This window comes from Ascaphus truei, chromosome 6 (assembly GCF_040206685.1).
Source record: "Ascaphus truei isolate aAscTru1 chromosome 6, aAscTru1.hap1, whole genome shotgun sequence".
NCBI classification, from domain to species: Eukaryota; Metazoa; Chordata; class Amphibia; order Anura; family Ascaphidae; genus Ascaphus; species Ascaphus truei.
The window spans coordinates 70,544,855-70,567,415 of record NC_134488.1 but is presented as its reverse complement, the minus strand read 5'-3'; the positions used below and the strand labels follow the sequence as shown (position 1 = coordinate 70,567,415).

The 22,561-nt window shown below is 47.7% G+C and overlaps 1 protein-coding gene across 3 annotated transcripts in view; it reads right to left on the bottom strand.

Moving 5' to 3' along the window:
- Positions 1-14,761: 14,761 nt before the first annotated feature.
- Positions 14,762-22,561, bottom strand: part of LOC142497240 (uncharacterized) — a 65,512-nt gene continuing 57,712 nt past the window's right edge. For all 3 annotated transcript variants that reach the window (XM_075604759.1, XM_075604757.1, XM_075604758.1), the window contains one exon: positions 14,762-18,049. In XM_075604759.1, coding sequence (XP_075460874.1) covers positions 17,777-18,049 — 273 coding nt within the window. In that variant the 3' untranslated portion in view covers positions 14,762-17,776. The remainder of the gene's footprint in view (positions 18,050-22,561) is intronic.

Sequence of the window (22,561 nt, the reverse complement as noted above, 5' to 3'; positions counted from 1 at the left end):
TGAGGATGCAGGAATAGTGGATTTATGAACAGTAGAGACACTGTCTGGCCTGAAGTTTCCGACAGGCAACGTCAGCAGCATCTAGTAACCCCTCCTGCTGCAAGTAGCAGTGGGCACTGTGCTGCAGTTACACCCTTCACAGGCAGAGAGAACTAGAGAGCCATACTACAAATCTGTAGCATGCAGCTAATGTTAGCCTTCAGTGCAGTGGTCACTCACTGAATAAACACCTCTACTTTTTAATTTAACAGCTGACAGGACTACTACCTTTTTACAAGCGCTTTTTTGTTAGGAGACCTGTTTTATGAAGACTCACTTTCAGCTTTTATATTTTTTCACTTCTTTTTGTGAGACTACTTCAACCATCGATGCACTAGAGGGAACTGTGCAGGAAGCCTAATTTTGCAGTGAAATTGTTGCTGAGAGGTGCAAGTTCAGTGTGTTTTTCTCACTGTATAAAGCTATTTTGGTTTCACTTATTTGCATCTGCTTCTGATTTGCAATAGGAGGAGTTATATGAGCATGTGACACTGTATTAACAACTCTTGCCTTTGACACTGTCACAATGGAATGAGATGAAAGATTAACATTATTTATTTATTTATAAAATGTTTTACCAGGAAGTAATACATTGAGAGTTACCTCTCGTTTTCAAGTATGTCCTGGGACATACTTGCATATGCATATAACATGCATATAATCGCACTTACATAGTAGATGAGGTTGAAAAAAAACATCCGTCAATCAAGTTCAACCTGTGCTAAATTTAGATGACAGATACTTATCCTGTATTTAAGTAATAATACAGGAGATACATAAAAGATACATTTTTTGTAGTCATTGATTTTTATCAGTGTATATACCTGTGTAGGAAAAAGCAGTAAAGTAGAAGATGAGTGGGCTGAGGGGTGGGAGAGAGGTTTAGGGGGGAAGAGAGGTGAAGGAGGGGGGGGGGAGAGAGGTGAAGGAGGGGGGTGGGAGAGAGAGGTGAAGGGGGGGGGGGAGAGAGAAGTGAAGGAGGGGGGGAAGAGATGTGAGGGGTAAAAGGGAGGTGAGGGTGGGAAGAGGGAGGTGAGGGGGGCAAGAGGGAGGTGAGGGGGGGGAAGAGGGAGGCGAGGGGGGGGAAGAGGGAGGCGAGGGGGGGGGGAAGAGTGAGGCGAGGGGGGGGAAGAGGGAGGCGAGGGGGGGGGGAAGAGGGAGGCGAGGAAGAGAGAGGTGAGGGGGGGGGGGAGAGAGAGGTGAGGGGGGGAACAGAGAGGTGAGGGGGGAACAGAGAGGTGAGGGGGGGAAGAGAGAGGTGGAGGAGGGGGGAAGAGAGAAGTGGTGGGGGGGAAAGAGGTGAGGGGGGGGGGAAAGAGGTGAGGGGGGGGAAAGAGGTGAGGGGGGGGAAAGAGGTGAGGGGGGGGAAAGAGGTGAGGGGGGAAGAGGTGAGGGGGGGGGGAAAGAGGTGAGGGGGGGGAAAGAGGTGAGGGGGGGGAAAGAGGTGAGAGGGGGGGGAAAGAGGTGAGGGGGGGGGAAAGAGGTGAGGGGGGGGGAAAGAGGTGAGGGGGGGGGAAAGAGGTGAGGGGGGGAAAGAGGTGGGGGGGGGAAAGAGGTGGGGGGGGGGAAGAGGCGGGGAGGGGGAAAGAGGTGGGGAGGGGGAAAGAGGTGGTGGGGGGAAAGAGGTGGGGGGGGGAAAGAGGTGGGGGGGGAAAGAGGGAAGGGGGGGAAAGAGGGAAGGGGGGGAAAGAGGGAAGGGGGGGAAAGAGGTGGGGGGGAAAGAGGCGAGTGGGGGAAAGAGGCGAGGGGGGGGAAGAGGGAAGGGGGGAAAGAGGGAAGGGGGAAAGAGGGAATGGGGGGGAAGAGAGAGGTGAGGGGGGGAGAGAGAGGTGGAGGAGGTGGAAAGAGAGAAGTGAAGGAGGGGGGAAGAGAGAAGTGGTGGTGGGGGGAGAGAGGTGAGGGGGGTAAGATGGAGGTGAGGGAGGTGAGGGGGGTAAGAGGGAGGTGAGGGGGGTAAGAGGGAGGTGAGGGGGAAGGGGGAAGAGAGAGGGGAGGGGGGGAAGAGAGAGGGGAGGGGGGGAAGAGATAGGGGAGGGGGGATGAGAGAGGGGGGGATGAGAGAGGGGGGGGAAGAGAGAGGGGGGAAGAGAGAGGTGAGAGGTGAGGGGGAAGAGAGAGGTGAGGAGGGAGAGAGATGAGGGGAGGAGAGGTGAGGGGGAGAGAGAGAGGTGAGGGAGGAGAGAGAGAGGTGAGGGGGGAGAGAGAGATGTGAGGGGTGAGAGAGAGGTGAGGGAGGAGAGGTGAGGGGAGAAAAGAGAGAGGTGAGGGGAGAAAAGAAGTGAGGGGGGGAATGGAGGGGGAGAGGTGGGTGGAGGGGGGGTGTGGCAGAGAAATGGGGGGGACTGTGATATTAACTACAACCAAATAAAAAGAAATACAAATTACATTACAGTAGCACAGGCAATAGATGTGGTGAGAAATATTACTTTGTTGCAAGCAACAAAGTTACCAGTTGGGACATAGCAGCTTCTGACAGCACTAGCAGCGGTGTGAGAGGGAGAGAGCCTGCTTGTGCTGCCATGTTCAGTGTGCTCAGTGAGGAGAGGAGCGGAGCTGCTGCAGTTAAGTTTTAAACTTGCCGGTTTTTTTCTCAGCGCGAGCCCCTGCATCTCTGCTTTGATGTGAGTTGGCAAGTTGTCAAAAATTCCGGGCATTACTGAATGAATAATGCCCGGAATTCTGACCAATCACAGAGCAGGGATTTCAGTAATGCCCGGAATTTTACTGCTTTAGCCTATAATTGTACTTACAGTATATTGATTCAGAGGAAGGAAAACAAAGAACCCCAGTGACATATCATCTAATGATACAAAAAGTATGGTGTTCTAGGCAGCACTCCATCTAATGATATCTCATAACTGGAACAATAAATTCCTTCCTGACTCCAAATATTGGCAATCAGATTTCTCTCTGGATCAACATCCTTCCCATGTTTACTTATTTGCAGTGGCGGATTTAAAATGTTGCCGCCCATTGGAACTTACCTTTTTGCCGTTACACTTAAAGAACACTTTCCTTTGTTGCTGGTGAAATCTCCTTTCCTCCCTCTTTAAGGGATGTCCCGAGTCCTTTGTACTGCCGTTGGGATGAATAGTTCTTTTGAAAGCTCCTTGTACTGTCCCCGAATATATTTGTATATAGTTATCATATCCCCTCTTAGACGCCTCTTTTCTTTTTTCTTTTTTCAACTTAAATTTTTTTTATTTTGTTCAAAGCATAGTATACATACAGTGAGTAAGATAACGACGGCTCACAGTATCAGCTTACTGCATGTGTCAATCTTCATTGTGAGTGGATAGACATCTTTGGACATACGGGGTAGACAGACAGACAGACTGGGGCGGGCCTCCGGCTAGGGGTCGGAGGGGGGGACAGACAAAGAGAAGGGAAAAAAAGTGGGGGGTGGGGGGGTGGGAGTTGGGGTTCTCCTGTGGTTCCGCCTCTGCCTCACCTTTGCTGGTTCTCTGCGTCTGGGGAATTTGCGCGTACCCTGTAGGACAGCCGCCTCTCAACTGGTTTGTCTCTCTCGCTCTCCTATAAGTCCCTTCCAGGGTAAGCGGGGTTCTCAGGGGGAGGGGGGGGGATATCTATGTGTGTCGTGGGTCCCGTCTCTAAACGCTCCCTCATGGGAGAACGCATTTTCTAATATTAAAGCCAAATTGTGGTCCTTTCCACTCCCTGGATATCTTTCTTTGCTAACCATGGTGCCCAGACTTTTTCAAAATTTTCACCAGTGTCGTTGACCAGGCTTGTCAACATTTCCATCTGGCATACTGACCAAATTCTATTTCTAATGTTTGTAATTGTGGGAATTATGTTTTGTTTCCAACGTGCTGCAGTCTCCCCCCTCACCGCCATAGCAAAATGAGCTATCAATTTGTTTTCTCCTTTGGTGAACCTGGCTGCTGGTCTGTTCAAGAGGAACAACCATGGGTCTAATGGGATGGGTTTACCTGTAATTTTATTCAACCAGTCTTTAATTGAGTCCCAGACTGGGACGATTTTGGGGCAGGACCACAGCATGTGTAACAGGTCTGCCTGCTGTCCACATTGTCGCGGACACAATGGGGAGTAACTGGGCAGGAATTTAGCTAGTTTTGTGGGAGTGTGGTACCATCGCATCATTACCTTATATGCGTTCTCCCTTAAGGTTGTGCATATAGAACTCTTGGAGGTCGCCGTCACTATCTTTGTCCAGTCCTCCACCTCCAACTCCTCGCCCAGGTCTGTCTCCCACTGAGTCATGTATCTGGTTTTGTCTTTTACTATCGTGCTAGAACCGGTCACTTCTTTGTACATCTGCGATGCGAGTCTCGCCGTGGATGTCCCTGATCGACAGAGCTTTTCGAAATTCGTCATAGGGGACTGTGGCTGAACTTTTTGATAGAACGCCCTGATCTGGAGGTACCTAAAGATCTCGGCATTGGGGATGTGATGGTCTGATTTGACTATTTCGAAAAAAATTATGCCTTGTCTCCCCTCCAGATCTATTAATCGCTTTATGTTGCTTTGTTTCCAGATAGAGAAATCTGTGCTGGACTGGCCCCGAGCAAAGAGGGGGTTATTCCAAATTGGTGTCATGCCCGACGCCCTGCTAGTCAGGCCGCATTTGAGCCTCGTGCCTTCCCAGATCGAGAGCGAGTTGGTCATTGAGGATAGCGGCAGTTTGGTGCTATTGCGCACCTTCATAGGGTACCAAATCAGGTGCTCCAATTCTAATGGAGAGCATACCTCTCGCTCTAACGCGACCCATCTTTTAGAGTCGGGGTTAGTGTGCCATTGCACAATTTGACACAATTGGGCCGCCCGGTAATATGACAACAAACAAGGTACCGCTAGCCCTCCCGTCCCCCGTTTGTTTGCGCATTATCTGTTTGCTCACCCTCGCCTTTTTACCTCCCCAGATAAACTTATCTATCTCAGTTGGGAGGGAGAGAGTGTCCTTCAAACCTAACGGCACTGGAAGAGTTTGAAAAAGATATAATAGGCGAGGGAGCAAGTTCATTTTTACGCAGTGGATTTTGCCGATCCATGAAATTTTATTTTTAGCCCACCTATGGATATCCTCTCTCAGGGTCCGCATCAGTCGCGGGTAGTTTGCCTGGTAAATTGTGTTGTATGTCCGCGTGATATTAACCCCCAGGTATTTGATTTGTTGTTGTTGCCAGCGAAAATTGAAGTTAAGGGCAATTAATTTTTCAACGTGTTTAGGGAGATTTATGTTAATAGCCTCCGATTTGCTCTGATTGATTGTGAACCCGGAGACCCTATTGAAACGTCCCAATAGATCGAGCAGGTTTGGCAGGGAGGTGAGGGGCTTGGATATTGTCAGGAACACGTCATCCGCATAGAGTGCCACCTTATGCGTCTGGTTTCCGATGGCAATATCTGAGATATCTTTGCTATCCCGAATCTGGGCCGCCAGCGGCTCCATACACAGTGCAAAGAGGAGGGGGGAGAGCGGGCATCCCTGTCGTGTTCCACTCTTAATTTGGAAGGGATCTGAAGCGAATCCCTGGTGGGTAACCCTAGCCGACGGGGCCGAATATAGAGCGAATATAGCTTTTATCAATTTGTCTCCCATTCCAAATGCTCCAAGCGTGGCTTCCAGATATGGCCAGTCTATCCTATCAAACGCTTTTTCCGCATCCAGACTGAGCACCATAACTGGTATATCTTTGTAATTGGCTATCTCTATCAGATCAATAATCCGTCGGGTATTATCAGATGCTTGTCGACCCTGGATAAAACCGACTTGATCTGGGTGCACCAGTCTGGGTAGGATAAGGCTCAATCTATTGGCCAATAATTTGGAGTAAATTTTGATGTCCGAATTAATCAGGGATATAGGTCTGTAGCTCTTACAGTCCAGAGGGTCTTTCCCTGTCTTGTGGATTACTGAAATGGACGCTTGGAGCATGTGGCTAGGGAACGGGGATCCATTCAGCACTTGGTTAAACATACAGAGTAGATAAGGGGCTAATTGTTTCCTAAACTTTTTGTAATAAAGATTCGAATATCTGTCGGGACCCGGGGCTTTAGAGGGTTTCAGGTTTTTCATAACCTCCGATAATTCCTCCATTGTAAAATCTCTACCTATCACCTCTCTGTCCATCCCGCTCAAGCTGGGTATATTTGAGCTTTCTAGAAAACTCACTAGGGCCTCCTTGTTCCCTGCCGATCTAGTTACTTTATCCCCGTCATATAGTTTTGCATAGAAGGCTTTGAATTCCCCTACAATTTGCTTGGGATTGGCGGTAACCCCCCCCGTTTCTCGCCGTAAGGTTTGGATACTGTAATTACGTGTTTTGGAGTTAATCATATTAGCTAGTAAGGTATCTGGTTTGTTTGCGTTCTCGAAAAATCTTCTCTTTGACCAACTTAGCGATTTCTCGGCCTGGGAGGTGAGGAGTAGGTTTAGTTTAATCTGGGTGTCTTTAATTTGTTGCAGAGTCGCTGCATTGGGTGATCTTCTATGTTGTTCCCAAAGCTGCTTTAGCTCTGTTTGTTCCTTTAATAATTTTTGCGTTGCGCTCTTTTTTCTTTCGGGCTCCCATACTAATCAAAACCCCCCTCAGTGTTGCTTTATGTGCCTCCCAGAGGGTTATATGTGAGTCAACGCTACCTTTATTTTTACTGAAAAAGTATTTGATCTTGTCTTTGATCTTTCTCTCAAGGTCCGGGATCTTTAGAAGGGAATCATTTAGTTTCCAGTTTGCTCTTGGCCTTTCCAAACCTATCTGAGTGCACCTTAGCTCGATCGGTGCGTGATCAGACCATGAAATATCATGGATCCCAGAGTGGGTGACCGTGGAGACCAGTCTACTAGATACAAAGAAGTAATCGATTCTACTAAATGAGTCGTGTGGGTGTGAGTAGAAAGTGTAAAGCCTTTCTAGCGGGTGGGTCTCTCTCCATGCGTCTATTAGTTGTAGATCTATTAAGCCTGAAGGTCGTGGTTTGGGCTTGTGCTGATGAGGACCTGATCTATCTAGGGCTGTATTCATAGCCGTGTTGAAATCCCCTCCTAGAATTAGAGCTCCTTTGCTAAAAAAAATTAGGACGTTGAACGTCATTGTGAAAAAATCTGCCTCATGGGCATTTGGGGCGTACAGCGTGGCTATTGTTATGGGTTGTGTATTAATGGATCCTATGAGCATCAAGAACCTGCCCTCCTGATCTTTCTTCACTTTGTCTACTACTAAGCCCACCCTATTATGAACTAGGATTGCTACACCCCGTTTTTTTCTGTAGCGGAGGATAGAAATACCTGGTTGTATTGCTTGTCGAAGTATTTGGGAGCACTAGTGGTGCTGAAATGTGTTTCCTGGAGTAGGATGAAGTCCGCTCCCTTTTTTTGTAGTCTGTGAGTGCTATCTTACGTTTGCATGGGGAGTTTAGACCCTTAGTGTTGTGTGATATAAAGGTTAGAGGCATGGTGGTGTGGGGTACTGACCTTGTGCTCCTAGTGCTACCTTTTGATATGTCGGGCCGCTAGGGTGGCGTTTCTGTTCCTCTGCAATACTCAGCTCTGTGCGGGGCTTCAGCGGGGGACCACTTGTGTAGGAGACAGTGTGGGGGGGGGGGGGGGTAGACACAATGGGTACATGGGATACATAAGGAAGGGAAAAAAACACATACAGCACACACATCAACGTGGGAGAGTAAACAGTGACATGGAACCACTTTCTCTCCCTTGCCTGTGGGTCGGTGGGTCTCTGGAACACGCCCTCTGTCTTCCTCCTTCTCCGAAGGGCCGTGTCATACCCCCTCTTCCCCAGGACTTCCTCAGGATCTAGGGCAGCTGCCCCAGCCAGAGGGTAGACACACACGGCGACTGTAGGACCGACGTCCCAGCCGACAAACCATTAGCTTTATTAGTCCAAACTGTAATGTTGACTAATTTCGTGAATCAACAAGTCAATGTAAAACCTCCAATGCGAGAATAAACAAAGACCTAACCTTATAACAATAACTTTCCTCAACCTGACCCCATTTCCCCTATAGTTCCCAACAAACTTGCCTTTTGTAGCAACTGCTAAGCACAAGATCTCCGCTAAATCGTTTAGTTATGTCCCCTTCTCTTCTAACTCTTAGCTTCAGCTCAGCTTCCTCCCCTGTTGTGTCTGTGCGTCAGGCCCTCTCCTTGAGTCTCTCTGCCCTCCCTTCACTTTTCTCTCCCAGCTATCCGCTTTGGAGCCCATAGCCCTTATCTCTCCTGTCTCCCTGTCTTTCTATGTTGGTATCTCTCCTATTCCCCTGTCTCACTTTTTTAAGCTTCTATCCCCTTCCTCTGTGGGCACTTAAACCTCTAACTCCCTCTCCCCCCTCTCTCCCCCTCCCCATCTCCTTCTCCTCACCTTCTATCTAAATGGAGCTCCCTGTTTTTTCCAGCGGCCTGGTCTACTCTCTCCCTGCCCTATCCTATGGGCTCTCTTATCCTAACGCCCGTGTGTGTGCCTTGTTTGCCGCTTCCGCCAGCATGCTTGAGATCTCCTCCGGCCCCTGCCACTGCTCGGTGCTGTGTGGTGTCCTTTACTGTTTCGCTTCCGGCTTCCTGCTCCTGCTCCCGCCCCTTCCGGCTCATCTGCGTCCGCCGCCATCTTGGATGTGGCACCGCGCTCCTGTTCCTCTCGCGTGAAGTGCTGTCTCCTCCCCGCTGACGTCATCCGATGCCGCCCCTTCTCAGTTGGACTCCGGAGCTGCTCCAAGATGGCCGCTAGTCTTTGTCTGCTGCCGTCAGGGATCCAGGTAAGTGATGCAACATTAGATTTGGACCTAGGCACTTCTGGGCATTGTTGGGGATGCCGTGGGGGGGTGTAGCTGCAAGGGAGATCTTGTTGGGGCCTCAGCGGGTGTCTTAAACGAACGGAGAGGGGGGGGGGTCAACTTTAACTATTAGTGAACCATGTACCTCTGTCAGTCCATTTACCGGGGGCTGCGGGCTTGGTTATTCTTATCAGATCTTCCTGCCTCCCGCCATGTTGGGTCTGGAGCTGATCTGTTTCCCGCCATTTCGTCCGTAATTTTGTCTTGCAGGCCCAGTTTCGTGAGAAAGGCCCCTCCATCTTCCGCCCTCCTTATTGTTGTTGATGCCCCGTTTCTGGATACCAGGAGCCCGAACGGGAAAATCCACCGGTATTTAATCCCGTCGTCCCTGAGGATTTTAGTAATTGGGGTAAGTTGCTTTCTTTTCAGCAGAGTGGTGGGGGAGATATCTTGGAATACCTGGATTTTATGTGACTCGAAGGAAGGATTATTGCGAGTCATTTGGCAAAATAGTTCTTTTATTTTAAAGTAGTGGAAGCGGGCAATAATGTCTCTCGGGGGGTCTCCCTGCTGCGGCCTGGATCTCAGGGCCCTATGACAGCGATCCAGTTGAAGCTCCTGGGTCGCCTTATCCGGCATCAGCTGGGTCAGCCACCGGCCCACGAAGTCTTCTGGATCGGGTTCTTCCTCTGAGACCCCCCTTATCCTTACATTGTTGCGTCGCTCCCGGTTTTCGGAATCCTCCTGTTTGTCTAGGAGGTCCCGGATGGTGTCCTTGACTTGGGACAATTGCCTGTCTGTTTTGTGGAGTGATTTGATAGTTGAGTCCAGTTTCCTTTCCAGGGAGTCTGTCCTGGCCCCGATGCTGCCTATGTCAGCTCTCAAGGTCGCCACCTCGGATTGCAGGCACCTTTTAATGTCCGCACAGAACTCCTGCATATCGCGTCTCCTCATAATTTGGTTGCCTCTGTCATTGTCCCCCTCTGCCTCCGAGTCGGAACCGCCTGGCAGGGGGCCCTCGTGGCTTTTGGTGCGCGGCTGATCTCCCTTGCCGAAATAATCTGTCAGCACCGTGGAGGGGCGCTTTGAGCGTGTCCCTTTCGACATCCTGGGGGTATCCGGGGGTTGTGTGGTCAGTTTTTGTGAGAATCGGGTAGGTTTTAGCGCATTGATTGTTTATTTATTGTCGGCTGGGAACGGAGCTAAGAACTCAAGCGTCCATTCAGTCCGTTGTCGCGCATGCACATCAGACGCCTCTTTTCTATTGTAAACTAATCTAATTTAGCTAGCCTCTCCTTCAAAGGATTTAATGCACAGCCTAGTACATTTATAATTGTAGGCCCTTAGTCACTTGTTTTAAATATAGTTTTTTTTTAAAAATTGCCCATACTTTCCTTTTTTTTCAACCTAATTGACTATTGCAAGTGTCAAATTCAGCAGGAATATGCAACTGAGAAATATGAATGCGAAACAATTGATTGCATGGCCGCTTAAAAAATAACCTTAGAAAATGTGACCTGTTTAGACTCACTAGAACATTTTGACCCAATTTTGTTCTGGTCGTTTTACTTTCCATGCACAAAAAAGTGAATATTGTAAGTTACGTGGAATATGCTTTGCATTTTGAGACATTTGGGCTTTATGGTTACAAAAGCTGTAAATCATATCTTAAGCTATGAAATAACTATTGAAAATGGTAAAGAAGATGTTGCTTTATTGGTAATCTAATACATTTGTGCTAATATCATATAACTATATCTGGAAACCAAATACACACCCCCTATGCTCCTCCCTGTCTTGCAATTTATCAGTGAAATTCTACACGTAGATCTGATGTCTAATAAGAAAGAAGTCATTTAGTTGCAACGTTTAAACACAAAATTATTATGCCTGCTAACCCCGTCAAGGTAAACTCCATTTCAGCAGGTTCTTACCCTAAATACATCATATTTCTTATTGTCTTGTGGACTGAACTTTGTGAGATATGTAAAAGTGCTTAAAGGGTTAAATGAAGGAAGCATACACACACACACATCTCATTTATGTCAGTCATAAATACTGTATCAACGAGTATCAGAAATAACATACATTAAGCAAATGCTAAAGAGAACCCCAAGCTGACTAATGTTGGGGGAGTGGGGCATGACTTCATGCAGGGTCCCACCTGGGGCTGGCTGTTAAGGGGTTAATGGTCTGGTTTGGCCTGAAAGGGTGGGAGGGTGTGTGACGAGGGGGCGGGGGTCATGTAAGGGTACTTTGGTTTTCGCCTCTTCCTAAAAATCTGTTCTGTTTGTGTTTTGACTTGGCAGTGATACTGGGTCAGGTGCAAGTTGATTTTTGTAACAAAAATAAATAAATGTTATACTTTGTCGTTGCAGCTTAGCCCGATGGTGTCCGGCTCGGTGCAGGTACTAAGCCCGTTTGACCCTAGCGTTGGCAGATTGGTGAACCTCTTGAGGTGTGTTTATGGGGCAGGTGGTGTCATGCTGGGCTAATGCAGCAGGTATGGGAGTCATCTCCCAAAGTAATGTGTCACCAGACTTGGGGTGGCCGATGCGATTTAGGGTTTGAACTATGGGTAACCGGCGGGCTTCTGGTTTCAGTGGTCAGAGCAAGCTGCCAGGGTCCCATGGGAAGATTATCATATACACTGCTTGTTTGGTTGACAATAGTAGCTGGTACAAAAAATGAATTCCAAAGACATTGGTTGTAGTGTGTTTATTTCAGCGGGGACATATTTCCAAGGCTGGGTAAGTCATGCATTTCTCAGCTTGGTGCTGACAGCTTTCATCACTTTTACATTTTACTTGGAGTTCTAAAATCTGTCTTTTTCCTCTATCAAATGTTTTAACCCTTTGCGTGCCGGATAGGCCACGGCACAAGAGTGCCACATCCCCTACAGCGCATCACGTTCACATGATCGCGGTGTCACTGACGATGCGTACGGAAGGGGATGGAGTTCTCGTCTAAGGCCGCGATTATAGCGCAAGCGACGGCGCAGGCATTTTCGTGTGCTGTGCGAACAAAGTGCAGCAGCTGATACGGGCCGGCCATAGTGCGTGCGAGCGCGGGCGCGATGCAGATTTTTCACAAGACAAACGATTTTGTTTTTTTTCTTCGTGTGGTGGCCGCACCACGGCCGCGTGGCGTAAACGGTTTAGCCAATGAGGGCGAACCTGCCTGGTGACGTGTCCGCCGCGCCTCCCCGTCGCCTCAATCTACAGTGCACCCATCTCTCCGGTGACAGGCGCACGTGACGCCATGCGCTCCGTCGGGCACTATAATCTCAGCCTTACGTTCCCGCTCTGGCCAGATCGATCTCTCCTCCGAGCATACCCAGCTCAAACCCATGCCGTGGCCACTACATCTTGGGGCCCCTGAAGTGCCCGACCCCATGACCCGGTGGCTACTTCATAGGACACTCAGAGGGTTCAAATGTGAGGGTACGGAATACAACTGCTTTTATTTCTGAGCAAATCCAGAGTACCACTACTTTTTATTTACATTCCGATATCTTTATAAACGATAAGGATTTATTACAAAGAAGGGTCTTTCTATTGGAAGTGCATAAAATATAAACGTTTACAAAATGAGATCACACGTTATATAAATTATGGGGGGCAAAAAAAAATGACAAAAAACCCTTCACCGTACAGCGTATAGCAAATAAAAATACCAGTCGTGAGCACATTCAGATGTCCCTGACAGATCTGCAACCCTGCCTATCCCCAGTATCTCAGTGCTTTCACTGCAGCTGGGGATAATGGGTAATGACATGCAGATGAGCGCACAGTCGAGATCCAGCGTTACCACTGCGTCTTAAAAGAAAACACAGCAATACTACCTTTTTTTAACAGCTGTTCAGCCGCATCCGTGCTTAGCGCGGTGCGAACAAAAGGCTGTGCCTCTACGAGGCGGCCATAGAGCGCGCGGCCGCATGTGCGATTGCCGAGCAGACAAAATAATTAAGAGGCCGGGTCAAGTGCGTGGATCAGCAAATGAGGGCGAACCGCTCACGTGAGGTCATGGGTACGCCTCCCCGCCGTGTCTCCTCCTAGGCCACGAATCGCCCCTGCGGCAGGCATGCGTGATGTCACGTGCTCCGTTTCGTGTGCGCGCCTAGCATGACCCGGCCTTAGAATTCTTACATTTGACGCAGCCATAAGCAAACGATTGAGTGCGTTGAAGCAAACTTGAATTTGTCCTGATACACATACTATATATTTGTATTGCTTTTAAATGATGTACAGAACCCACAGGGGAATATGTATTATATGATGGTTATCTCCCGTATTACCCAAAGCTTAAATGTTAACCCTTTCATTTCCGGAAGCCCCTTCCTGTGACTGGGTTTGCACCTGAGTGATTTCAAGTGTACTCACCATTTTTTTTAACCTAAACTAAGATTGATTTCTCCCCTCCTGAACTCAGCCTAAAATTTACGGTGAGTTGGCAATTGCAATCCTGGGTTTATAAACAACAACATTGTTCATCTTTAAAAGCGATTCTACATGGGGATTTACTAAAGTGCGTTAGTGCCGATCGGGCGTCAATGCACCAAAACTCTCACTGTCTTGAATAGGAGTTTTTGTGCATTAGTGCCTCATGGGCACTAATGCACTTGAGTGATTCCCCCCGTGTGATGGTTAAATGGTTCCAAAAATGTGGTGTTTTCTTAAAGTTTATCGGTGGCCGCCTGTCGTGCAATGACCACCCGGTTTCAGAGCTATTTGTATTTGTGTGTGTGCTGGTTTTGACACAAAAAAACAAGAAATATGGTGATGGACTAGAAATGATGGTCACCAATAGAAAGCTGCGGTGTCATCTCGAGAAGATGTAAGCACCGACCCCGGGGTAAGCCTCAAACAAGACAGCCAAATGGATCTCCCAATTTCCCCGGCACGACCCCCATTGCTACTGAACCAGTAGATCCCTGGACATTGGGGGACCACCGATGTGCTCGGGGGAAACCCCCAGTTCAGGCAAGATTTAAAAAAAATTAATATATTCTGTATAGCTGGGATGGCAATTTAGAGCATCCACGTTAAGGTTAATGTGGCAATTTGCTCGGGCAGCAAAGGGTTTAAGAATGATATCTTATATCAAAGAAAGAGGCTTCTATCATATTTATGTCCTTATAAATAAATATGCAAACATACATATTTGTATCACTATAGAGAAGCCTTCACTATATATATATATATATATATATATATATATATATATATATATATATATATATATACAGTATATACACACACACATATTTATGTGTGTGTATATATATATATATATATATATATATATATATATATATATATATATATATATATATATATATATGTAAAGTTAAGTAATTCAATATATATAAAATGTTAATCTTGCATTACTTTAAACTAGTACTATTCCATTGAAGGTCTTTACATATAATGAGGCTACACTTATAAGGCACTACCTTAATCTTTGGTGTGTCAGGCATAAAAAGGTGTGAAACTGTATAAAGTTCCTACAGATTTAACATTTTAATTGCTGCTGCCTGGGCTAGATAGTGACAATGCCTATAAACAGAATCCTTTTTCCTTTAGTAAACGATATAATGGCTCAATGAGCGATACCTCACGCAGGACAGACGAGCCTAAACACACCAGAATAAGCACAATTCCCACTAGCGGAAACACAGAACACAGTAATCTCACATTTTGCATTGCTTTCCAGGATTTTGCCCTTTATATATATATATATATATATATATATATATATATATGTATATATATGTAAAGTTAAGTAAGTCACTATATCTAAAATGTTAATCATATATATATATATATATATATATATATATATATATATATATATATATATATATATATATATATATGTATATATGTATATGTGTGTATATATAAAATGTGTGTATATGTACAGTATATATGTTATCATTATAAATTGCTGTATTCATTATTATTATTTCTTGACTATTTGTGGTATTAATAATAAATTAGTAAGTTATATACAAATGTCCACATACACTTGATATAATATATAAAATGCTGAAAATTGAATAAACAAAAAAAAAACCACACAACTATATTTTTGGTTTGATTTACTAACACTCACAACACAGCCTATTGAATAATACGCCTTGTGCTCTCACTATATTCAGTATCATTATATGGCAACAGTTATAAGTAACTTTGCATTTACTAGTCTGTCGCTGAGTTTGATACAAGCGCATTGCATTTTCTATTTGCCTCAAAACATGCCTCGTAAGGCTGCGATTATAGTGAGCGCGACGGCGCGTACGATTTCGTTTGCTGTGCGAACAAAGTGAAGCAGTGATACGGGCCGGCCATCGTGCGCATGGGCGCGATGAAGAGCAATCACGTGAGCGCTTCAGCCAATGAGGTTGAACCAGCCTGGTGACGCGCCCGCCACGCCTGCCTGACGCGAGCGATCTGAGTGCACAGATCGCTCAGGTGACAGGCGCGCGCGACGCCATGTGCTCCGTCGTGCGCACGCCTACTATAAACGCTAAACACCCTCTAAGACTACGCTTATAGTGCCGGCGACGGTGACGCGACGGTTGGCGGAAAATCAAATAGAGATGAATTCCAGCGATTGCGACCAATCCGTCGCTCTGTCGGGCCGCGCTTACTATAAGCGCACGCAATGGCGGCAATGCATTTGTTTTGCCGCGACGTTGCATTGCTGTCGCCGGCACGCTAAGCGCAGCCTAAGTCAGGGGTGGGCCACTCCAGTCCTCAAGGGCCACCACTATGTCAGGTTTTGAGGATATCCCTGCTTCAGCACTGGTTCAATCAGAGGCTCAGTCGAAGACTGATACTAAAAAGAATCCTTAATAATTCCATCATTGTAGTTTGAAAATTGTGTGTGCATTTATCTCTAAAATGTCTGAGACTTGAGGCCCGGACATGGTGCTAAAGTACAGCACACCCTAAAGTTAATGTATTTGAATTGGTACAAGCTTAGCATCATTTAGTGAATCTGCTCCTTAGCATTTAGGGTGTTTATCCAGCAGTTTATCCTATGTTCCAAAAATATTTACACTTAAAATGCCATAAAATATTGCAGCTTCCCCCCCCCTAAAAACGGCCAAAGTTATTACTCTGTATTAAAAAGCATCAGCCATAGTAGATTTATAAATATAGTATACGTATCTCTTTCTGCTAGAAATGTGCAGAAGGTTTAATTCTATAAACAATATGTCTTTTTTTCAACCTAAACTACTGTAACGTTGTGTACGGTCATTCTCTGTTTTGCAGCAATTTGCTTTACAGTACCAGTGATGCTTTATTAAACCAGCACACATCCAATTAATTATCTTATTATGTTATATAGTACTATCTTCTTAACCCATAATGAACTTTAGAAACTGCATATTAGCTATGTTTAAATTTTTTAAATCTTTGTACATAATAAAAATGATATATCACTCTCTAGAGTAGGGGGGTTTCACACCCATCTATGATACCCTAATATTTCTTTATTGTCCCATGCGACTGTTTGGGACATTTTTCAGAGAATAGCCAGATCAGCCGCAACGGACATCGGAGTATTTTTTGGAATAAAAGGTGTATATTGCAAGATTTGCAAACTCATTCAAAATATAGCATACAAGAGTGACCCTAATGACTTTCAAGAAGAGAAGGTCAGGTTTCCAGAGCCTGCCAACTAGGGGTGGAAAAAGGCAATGTTGGGCCACTCCCTGACCTCCCCACCACTTGACCCTACCTGTGGAGCAGATCCTTACTCGGTGCCTGATGTTGCCCAACCAGACGGCTGATTGCGAAGGCAGGCCTCGTTTCCGGTGGGGCCTAACTTCTGTTAGGATGGCCTTGGTGGGTCTCCTCTGGCAGGGCACAGAGTGGCGCCACTTCACAGGTAGGTCATGTAGAACTTCCAGAACGCTGTTCCGGATGTTAAAATAAGTACCGGAACAGAATTTCCAGAGGATGGGTCCCTATGGGTCCTGGGAGCTGGTGCAGCCGAACCAGCTGAACTAACGGTAGTTCCACTATTGCTGCTAACATCTATACATATCTGAATATATTGTATTTCCCTTTTTAAAATCAGGCGCTAAAGAACTGACCCAGATTTTTTACATAAAAAATCCAGGTGCTTCCAATGAGAATTATTCTCTTTCATAAATCTGGTGCTGTTTTATGCACCACTTTTTGTCCCAGTTTTGAAGCTTGGAGATTTTGATAAATAACTCCCCAAATTTCTTAAAACCTAGCGCAGTCCCGCTACTTTTTTAACGGAGTTTCTCCACCAGGCACGACCACGCTATTGCTGGGGGTAGGAATCACATAGTCACCCCCGGTCCCCAGAGGCGTGAATGGAAGTGGTGGGGGCTCCATCATAGCAGTGAATGCAACATTGCCCTAGAAAATGAGCACAAATAGCACAACGTTCCCTGTAGGTCATAATGGGTCCTGGCGTGCCGGCCTTCATGGCATACAGGGAACACCGAAAAGGGCAACCTAATGGCTAATACACACCTCACTCTTACAATTGTTTCCAGAGAATGGATGGGGCCCCTGCTTTAGTGTGAGAAGGAAGTTAGAGCACTGTGGTAAAGAAGTAATCTCCCCCCCTTCCCCAAAATCGAATTATTTTCTTTTTACCCTATTTGAACGGGGGATTCAAAGAGCTGAACAGCGTCACCTCGAGCTCTACTGGTGCAAGGAAAGACAAAGGAGGCCGTGTGATCACCCAAGAGGAAGCCATGACATCATCTCCTGATGACATTGCAGCTTTCTTTTGGCCAGTAGAACGAGGCTGGCTCCGGCGGCTACATTGTTTTTCCTGGACAATAAATCAATATCTCAACATCCACGGAGCTCAGAGTGGCATGGAAAAGCTCCAGAGGCTCCCCTTCTCCACCCTTCTGGTTTAAATAAGGTAAAGGGGGAGGATGGGGGGGGGGGGGGGAAGGATTGCTGGTTTAAGCTCGGAGAGAGGAAAAGAAACGGGAGGTGAAAATCACGATGACGGCACATGCAAGAATCTTCAGGATGGAACCACTGCTGACCCGAGCGGCCGTGTTGGAATACACCTGGCCATCCAGCTTCATGCAGCAGGCTGTGGCTGTGGCATTGCAGCACTCTTGAAAACAGTTTGTGGTGCCAGTGCTGGAGCAGAAGTTTTTGCTTGTGGAGCAGGTGTTACTGCAGCCACCCTCGTATGAGACAGCGGTCCCTGAAATCACCTTTTGCAGCTGCAAAGAAAAAAGAGAAACAGTAGATCAAGAACTCTATTCAGTAAGCCACCAGGACCACTGATAAAGCAGGAGAGCTGGGAAGTTAGGCCTAACTTCTCTGAATGGCCGTCCGGCCGGGCCACCTCCACTGCTGACTCATGCGCTCCTCTACTGCCGGGCCCGTGTGCCCCATCCACTGCCAATCTCACAGTTACTGAGGGTCTACGTTCCTCCCCCCCCCTCATCTCTTCAGCACCCCCTCCCTGCTCCCAGGTCCACCCTCTTTTTCCTGGGCCCTAGGAAAGCTGTTGGCAGTCCACCTATCCAAGTCAGGGAAGCCTCTTAGTCCCATTCGTTAGAAAATAAACCAAGAGCCTTCCCTGATATGGGGAAGTAGCTAAACAGCACATTGAATAAGTGCCACAAGCAAACTCACTGCCTTTGGGTGATCCTGGTTCAATTCCCAATGTAAGCTCAGAGGGCAATGAACAGCTACCAATATTAGATTATAAGCTGCATGGGACAGGGCATGAAGACTGAACAATTGTATGTAATTACCTGTGCACACTGCTGGTTATTCATTTATATTTTCTCTTGCAAGGAATTGAGGAAAAATATATACAGAGAAGCCCTCGTTTTGTTCTATTAGGCAGTTCTCAGGATTTAAATTTATTTAACACTGGATTTTGTTTCACAGTAATAATCACATATTATGGGTGCTTTATGGGAATAAATCAGGATTGCCACGTATTGACCTAATAGGAAGCCACTACCTTCCAATGATGTTACATAGTTACATAGTAGATGAGGTTGAACAAAGACATATGTCCAACAAGTTCACAGGTCTTCTTTTCTCGGAGGGCTGATGCAGTGCCATCTTTCTATTCTAATACCCTTTTCTCCTGTAGGAATCTCTAGAATACTTTGTGGTTTGTGAGAGGATTGTGAATAGTTGTTTCCCTGATTTCGCCTCGGTATTCCTATGAATCTGAGGTTGTTCCTTCGTTGTCTATTTTCTCGGTCCTCCAGCTGCTCGGTTAGACTGGATATCTTTTTATCCATTATTGCTATATCTTTCTGAACAATATGTAGTTTATCCTCAAAATCACTAGTTCTTTGCTCCAGCTCTTGAAGTAATTGGTTGTGCAATCCCATCTGTTCTTGTATGTCTTCTAGTGTTTTCTGGATAGATTCTAGCTTAGAGTCCAGTAAAGGAGATATACTCATTGCTTGACTGGTGATTGCTTCGCACTGAGACACACAGATCATCTAGATCAGGCCTGCACAACTCGTAAAGTGAGAAGGGCCGAACTGCTCCAAGGAAAAAAAAATTGGGCCGCACAGGTAAAATCATCATCATCATCATCGTCATCATCGTCATCATCGTCATCGTCATCATCATCATCATCATCATCATCATCATCATCATCATCATCATCATCATCATCATCATCATCATCATCATCATCATCTCTCCTCCAGCACTTCATCATCATCCTCATATCTCCCCCAGCACACCTCATCATCATCCTCATATCTCCCCCAGCACCCTTGATCATCATCCTCATATCTCCCCCAGAACCCCTCACTATCAACCTTTGTGATACTCCTCATCTATCTCTCATACCCCCATCTCTCCCCCTCACCCACACACATTATACTCCCCCTCCACATCAAACACACAATACCCCCCTGCACAGCACACACATCACACCCCCCCTGCACCTCACATCACTCTCCCCCCTGCACCTCACATCACTCTCCCCCTTGCACCTCACATCACTCTCCCCCCTTGCACCTCAAATCACCCCCCTTGCACCTCAAAACACCCCCCATTGCACCTCAAATCACCCCATGCACCTCCAATGACCCCCCCTTGCACCTCCAATCACCCCCCTGCACTTCCCATCACCCATCACCCTCCCCCCTGCACCTCCCATCACTCTCTCCCCCCCTGCACCTCACGTCACCCACAGGGCCGCCAACAGAAATCATGGGGCCCGGGAAAAATGAGGCCCCTCCCCGAACCCATAGCGCACCCCCCACCCCCGAACCCATAGCGCACCCCCCCACCCCCGAACCCATAGTGCACCTACCACGAAAAAATATCTTTTAGCTCGCAACTTTTACGTAACTGTTTTCTTATTGTGATACAGAAAAAAACATTACAATGCAACCTGTTTATTTTTAATATTTTCGACAAAAGACATGTGACTACCTGCCTGGGTGGGTGAATGAGTAACTGGGTGGGTGGGTGGGTGCGCGAGTGGGTGGCTGAGTGGGTGGGTGGGTGAGTGGGTGGGTGAGTGGGTTGGTGGGTGGGTGAGTGGGTGAATGACAGTTGGGTGAATGTCGGTGGGTGGGTGAATGTCGGTGGGTGGGTGGGTGAATGTCGGTGGGTGGGTGACAGTGACTGGGTGACAGTGACTGGGTGACTGTGTGACAGTGACGGGGTGACTGTGACTAGGTGACAGTGACTGGGTGCTTGACAGTGACTGGGTGAGAGTCACTGGGTGACAGTCACTGGATGACTGGGTGATAGTGACTGGGTGACAGTGACTGAGTGACAGTGACTGGGTGACTGGGTGACAGTGACTGGGTGCTTGACAGTGAGTGGGTGACAGTGACTGGGTGGGTGACGGTGACTTACCTTGACGGTGGGTGCAGCTTGCCGCCGGACGCTTTCCCCTCCTGCCCCCAATATCCCTGTGGCAGCTGCCCGGGACGGGAGGTGGGCTTGGGGGCGCGGGCTCGGGGGGCAAGGGAGGTGAACTTGTGGGGCGGGGGCATGGGAGGTGAGCTCGGGGGGACACGGGAAGCTGGCCGCGGAGGGAAGCAGGCCGCAGGAGGAGCTGGCTAGTACTTCCCCCTCCGTCCCACGTTGGGAGCAGGGGGGGGAGCTGGCTGTTACTTCCCCCTCCGTCCCACGTTGGGAGCAGGGGGGGAGCTGGCTGTTACTTCCCCCTCTGTCCAAAGTTGGGAGCAGGGGGAAGGGGGGAGCTGGCTGTTACTTCCCCCTCCGTCCCATGTTGCGAGCAGGGTGGGGAGGGAGAAGGGTGGAGAGGGAGCGGGGGGGGGGGAGGGAGCGGGAGGTGGGGGAGGGAGCGGGGGGGGGGGGGGGGGGGCGGGCCCTGCGCATGCGCGCCGGGACCGCGGGGAATCGCCGCCATTTTTTTTAAACTTTTTAAAAAAATTATTAATTTATTTATTTAATTCACTGGCGCTCGGCCGGAGTCATCGCAATGTATTGGCTATGTATTTTGTGGGCAACGAAAGACAAGGATGTTGCTGGCGACGGGGGCTTCTTATTGATGAGGTCAGTAGTACATTATTTATTTTAATATGCTAGTTAATGTGTTTAACAATGGGCAAATAATCTATTATCCCTATCTGGATAATAGTTATTTTGCACATTATTGTACTGTAGGTGTTGGGGGGGGGGGGGAATGTATGAATTGAATGTATAGGCCAGGTTTATTTTTTTTACATTTAGGCTTGGTTCTGCGTGAGACCTCTGGAGACCACCTGCGGTTTCCTCGGGTATCTCACGGGTATCAGGCTGGTGGTTCCACGGGTGACACCTGCGGGGATGAAGCGGTGGTCCCACATCTGTGGGGGCACTGCGGACCCGTAGTCTGCATGGAAGAACCGGTGGTCCCACATCCGTGGGGACACCGCGGATCCGTAGGTGTGGGGATGAAGCGGTGGTCCCACATCCGTGGGGGCACCGCGGACCCGTAGTGAGCACTCGTGAGTTCCCCAGACCCCCGTGAGAACCACCCGAGGCCCCGCAGACACCTGTGGGTCTGACCCGGGGCTCCCAGACATCCGCGGGCCTACCGTGGGGACCCAATTGTGGCCCACGGTGACCCAAGGAGACCACCTGGGGGCCATGGCGCTTGGCGGGACCCACCAACAGGCCTCCAGAACCTGTGTGAAACAAGTTGCTGGTAACCTGTAGGTCTGTCAGGTGACCCGCCAGCCCGCCGGGGACTCGCGTGGGGCTGGGGTATGAACCCTGTATGTAAAAGAATAAATCATGTATTTATGGGGGGGCACAGGGGGTGGGTAATGTATTTAATAAATATAATGATGTTTAATGTGGGGCAGTGTATTGTTTTTATTGTGGGTACTGGGGGTGGGAGGAGGGGGTATTGGCCCCAAGGGTATGTGGGTAGGCCTCCCTTGTGGATAGTGGGTGAGGGTGGTTAGGCCTCACGGGTGGGGGGTTGGTGTGGGAGGGTATATAGGCATCCCGAGTGGTGGGTGAGGGTGGGTTAACCCCTTAATGACTGTAGCGGTTAATAACCGCTATGGTGATTAAGGGGTTAGGGGACATTACATTGGATGTTTTCATTCTTGTGTCTGTTTTGCAGCATCGGAGGGGGCATGGACAGTGATGAAAATGAGGATGGCCTTCATCGTGGCAGCCGGACAAGGGTGAGTGCAATATGTATTTAATGTATTGATTGTTCTTTATGTATTTTAAATGGGCACATTCACTATTATCCATTTGTGGATAATAGTAAT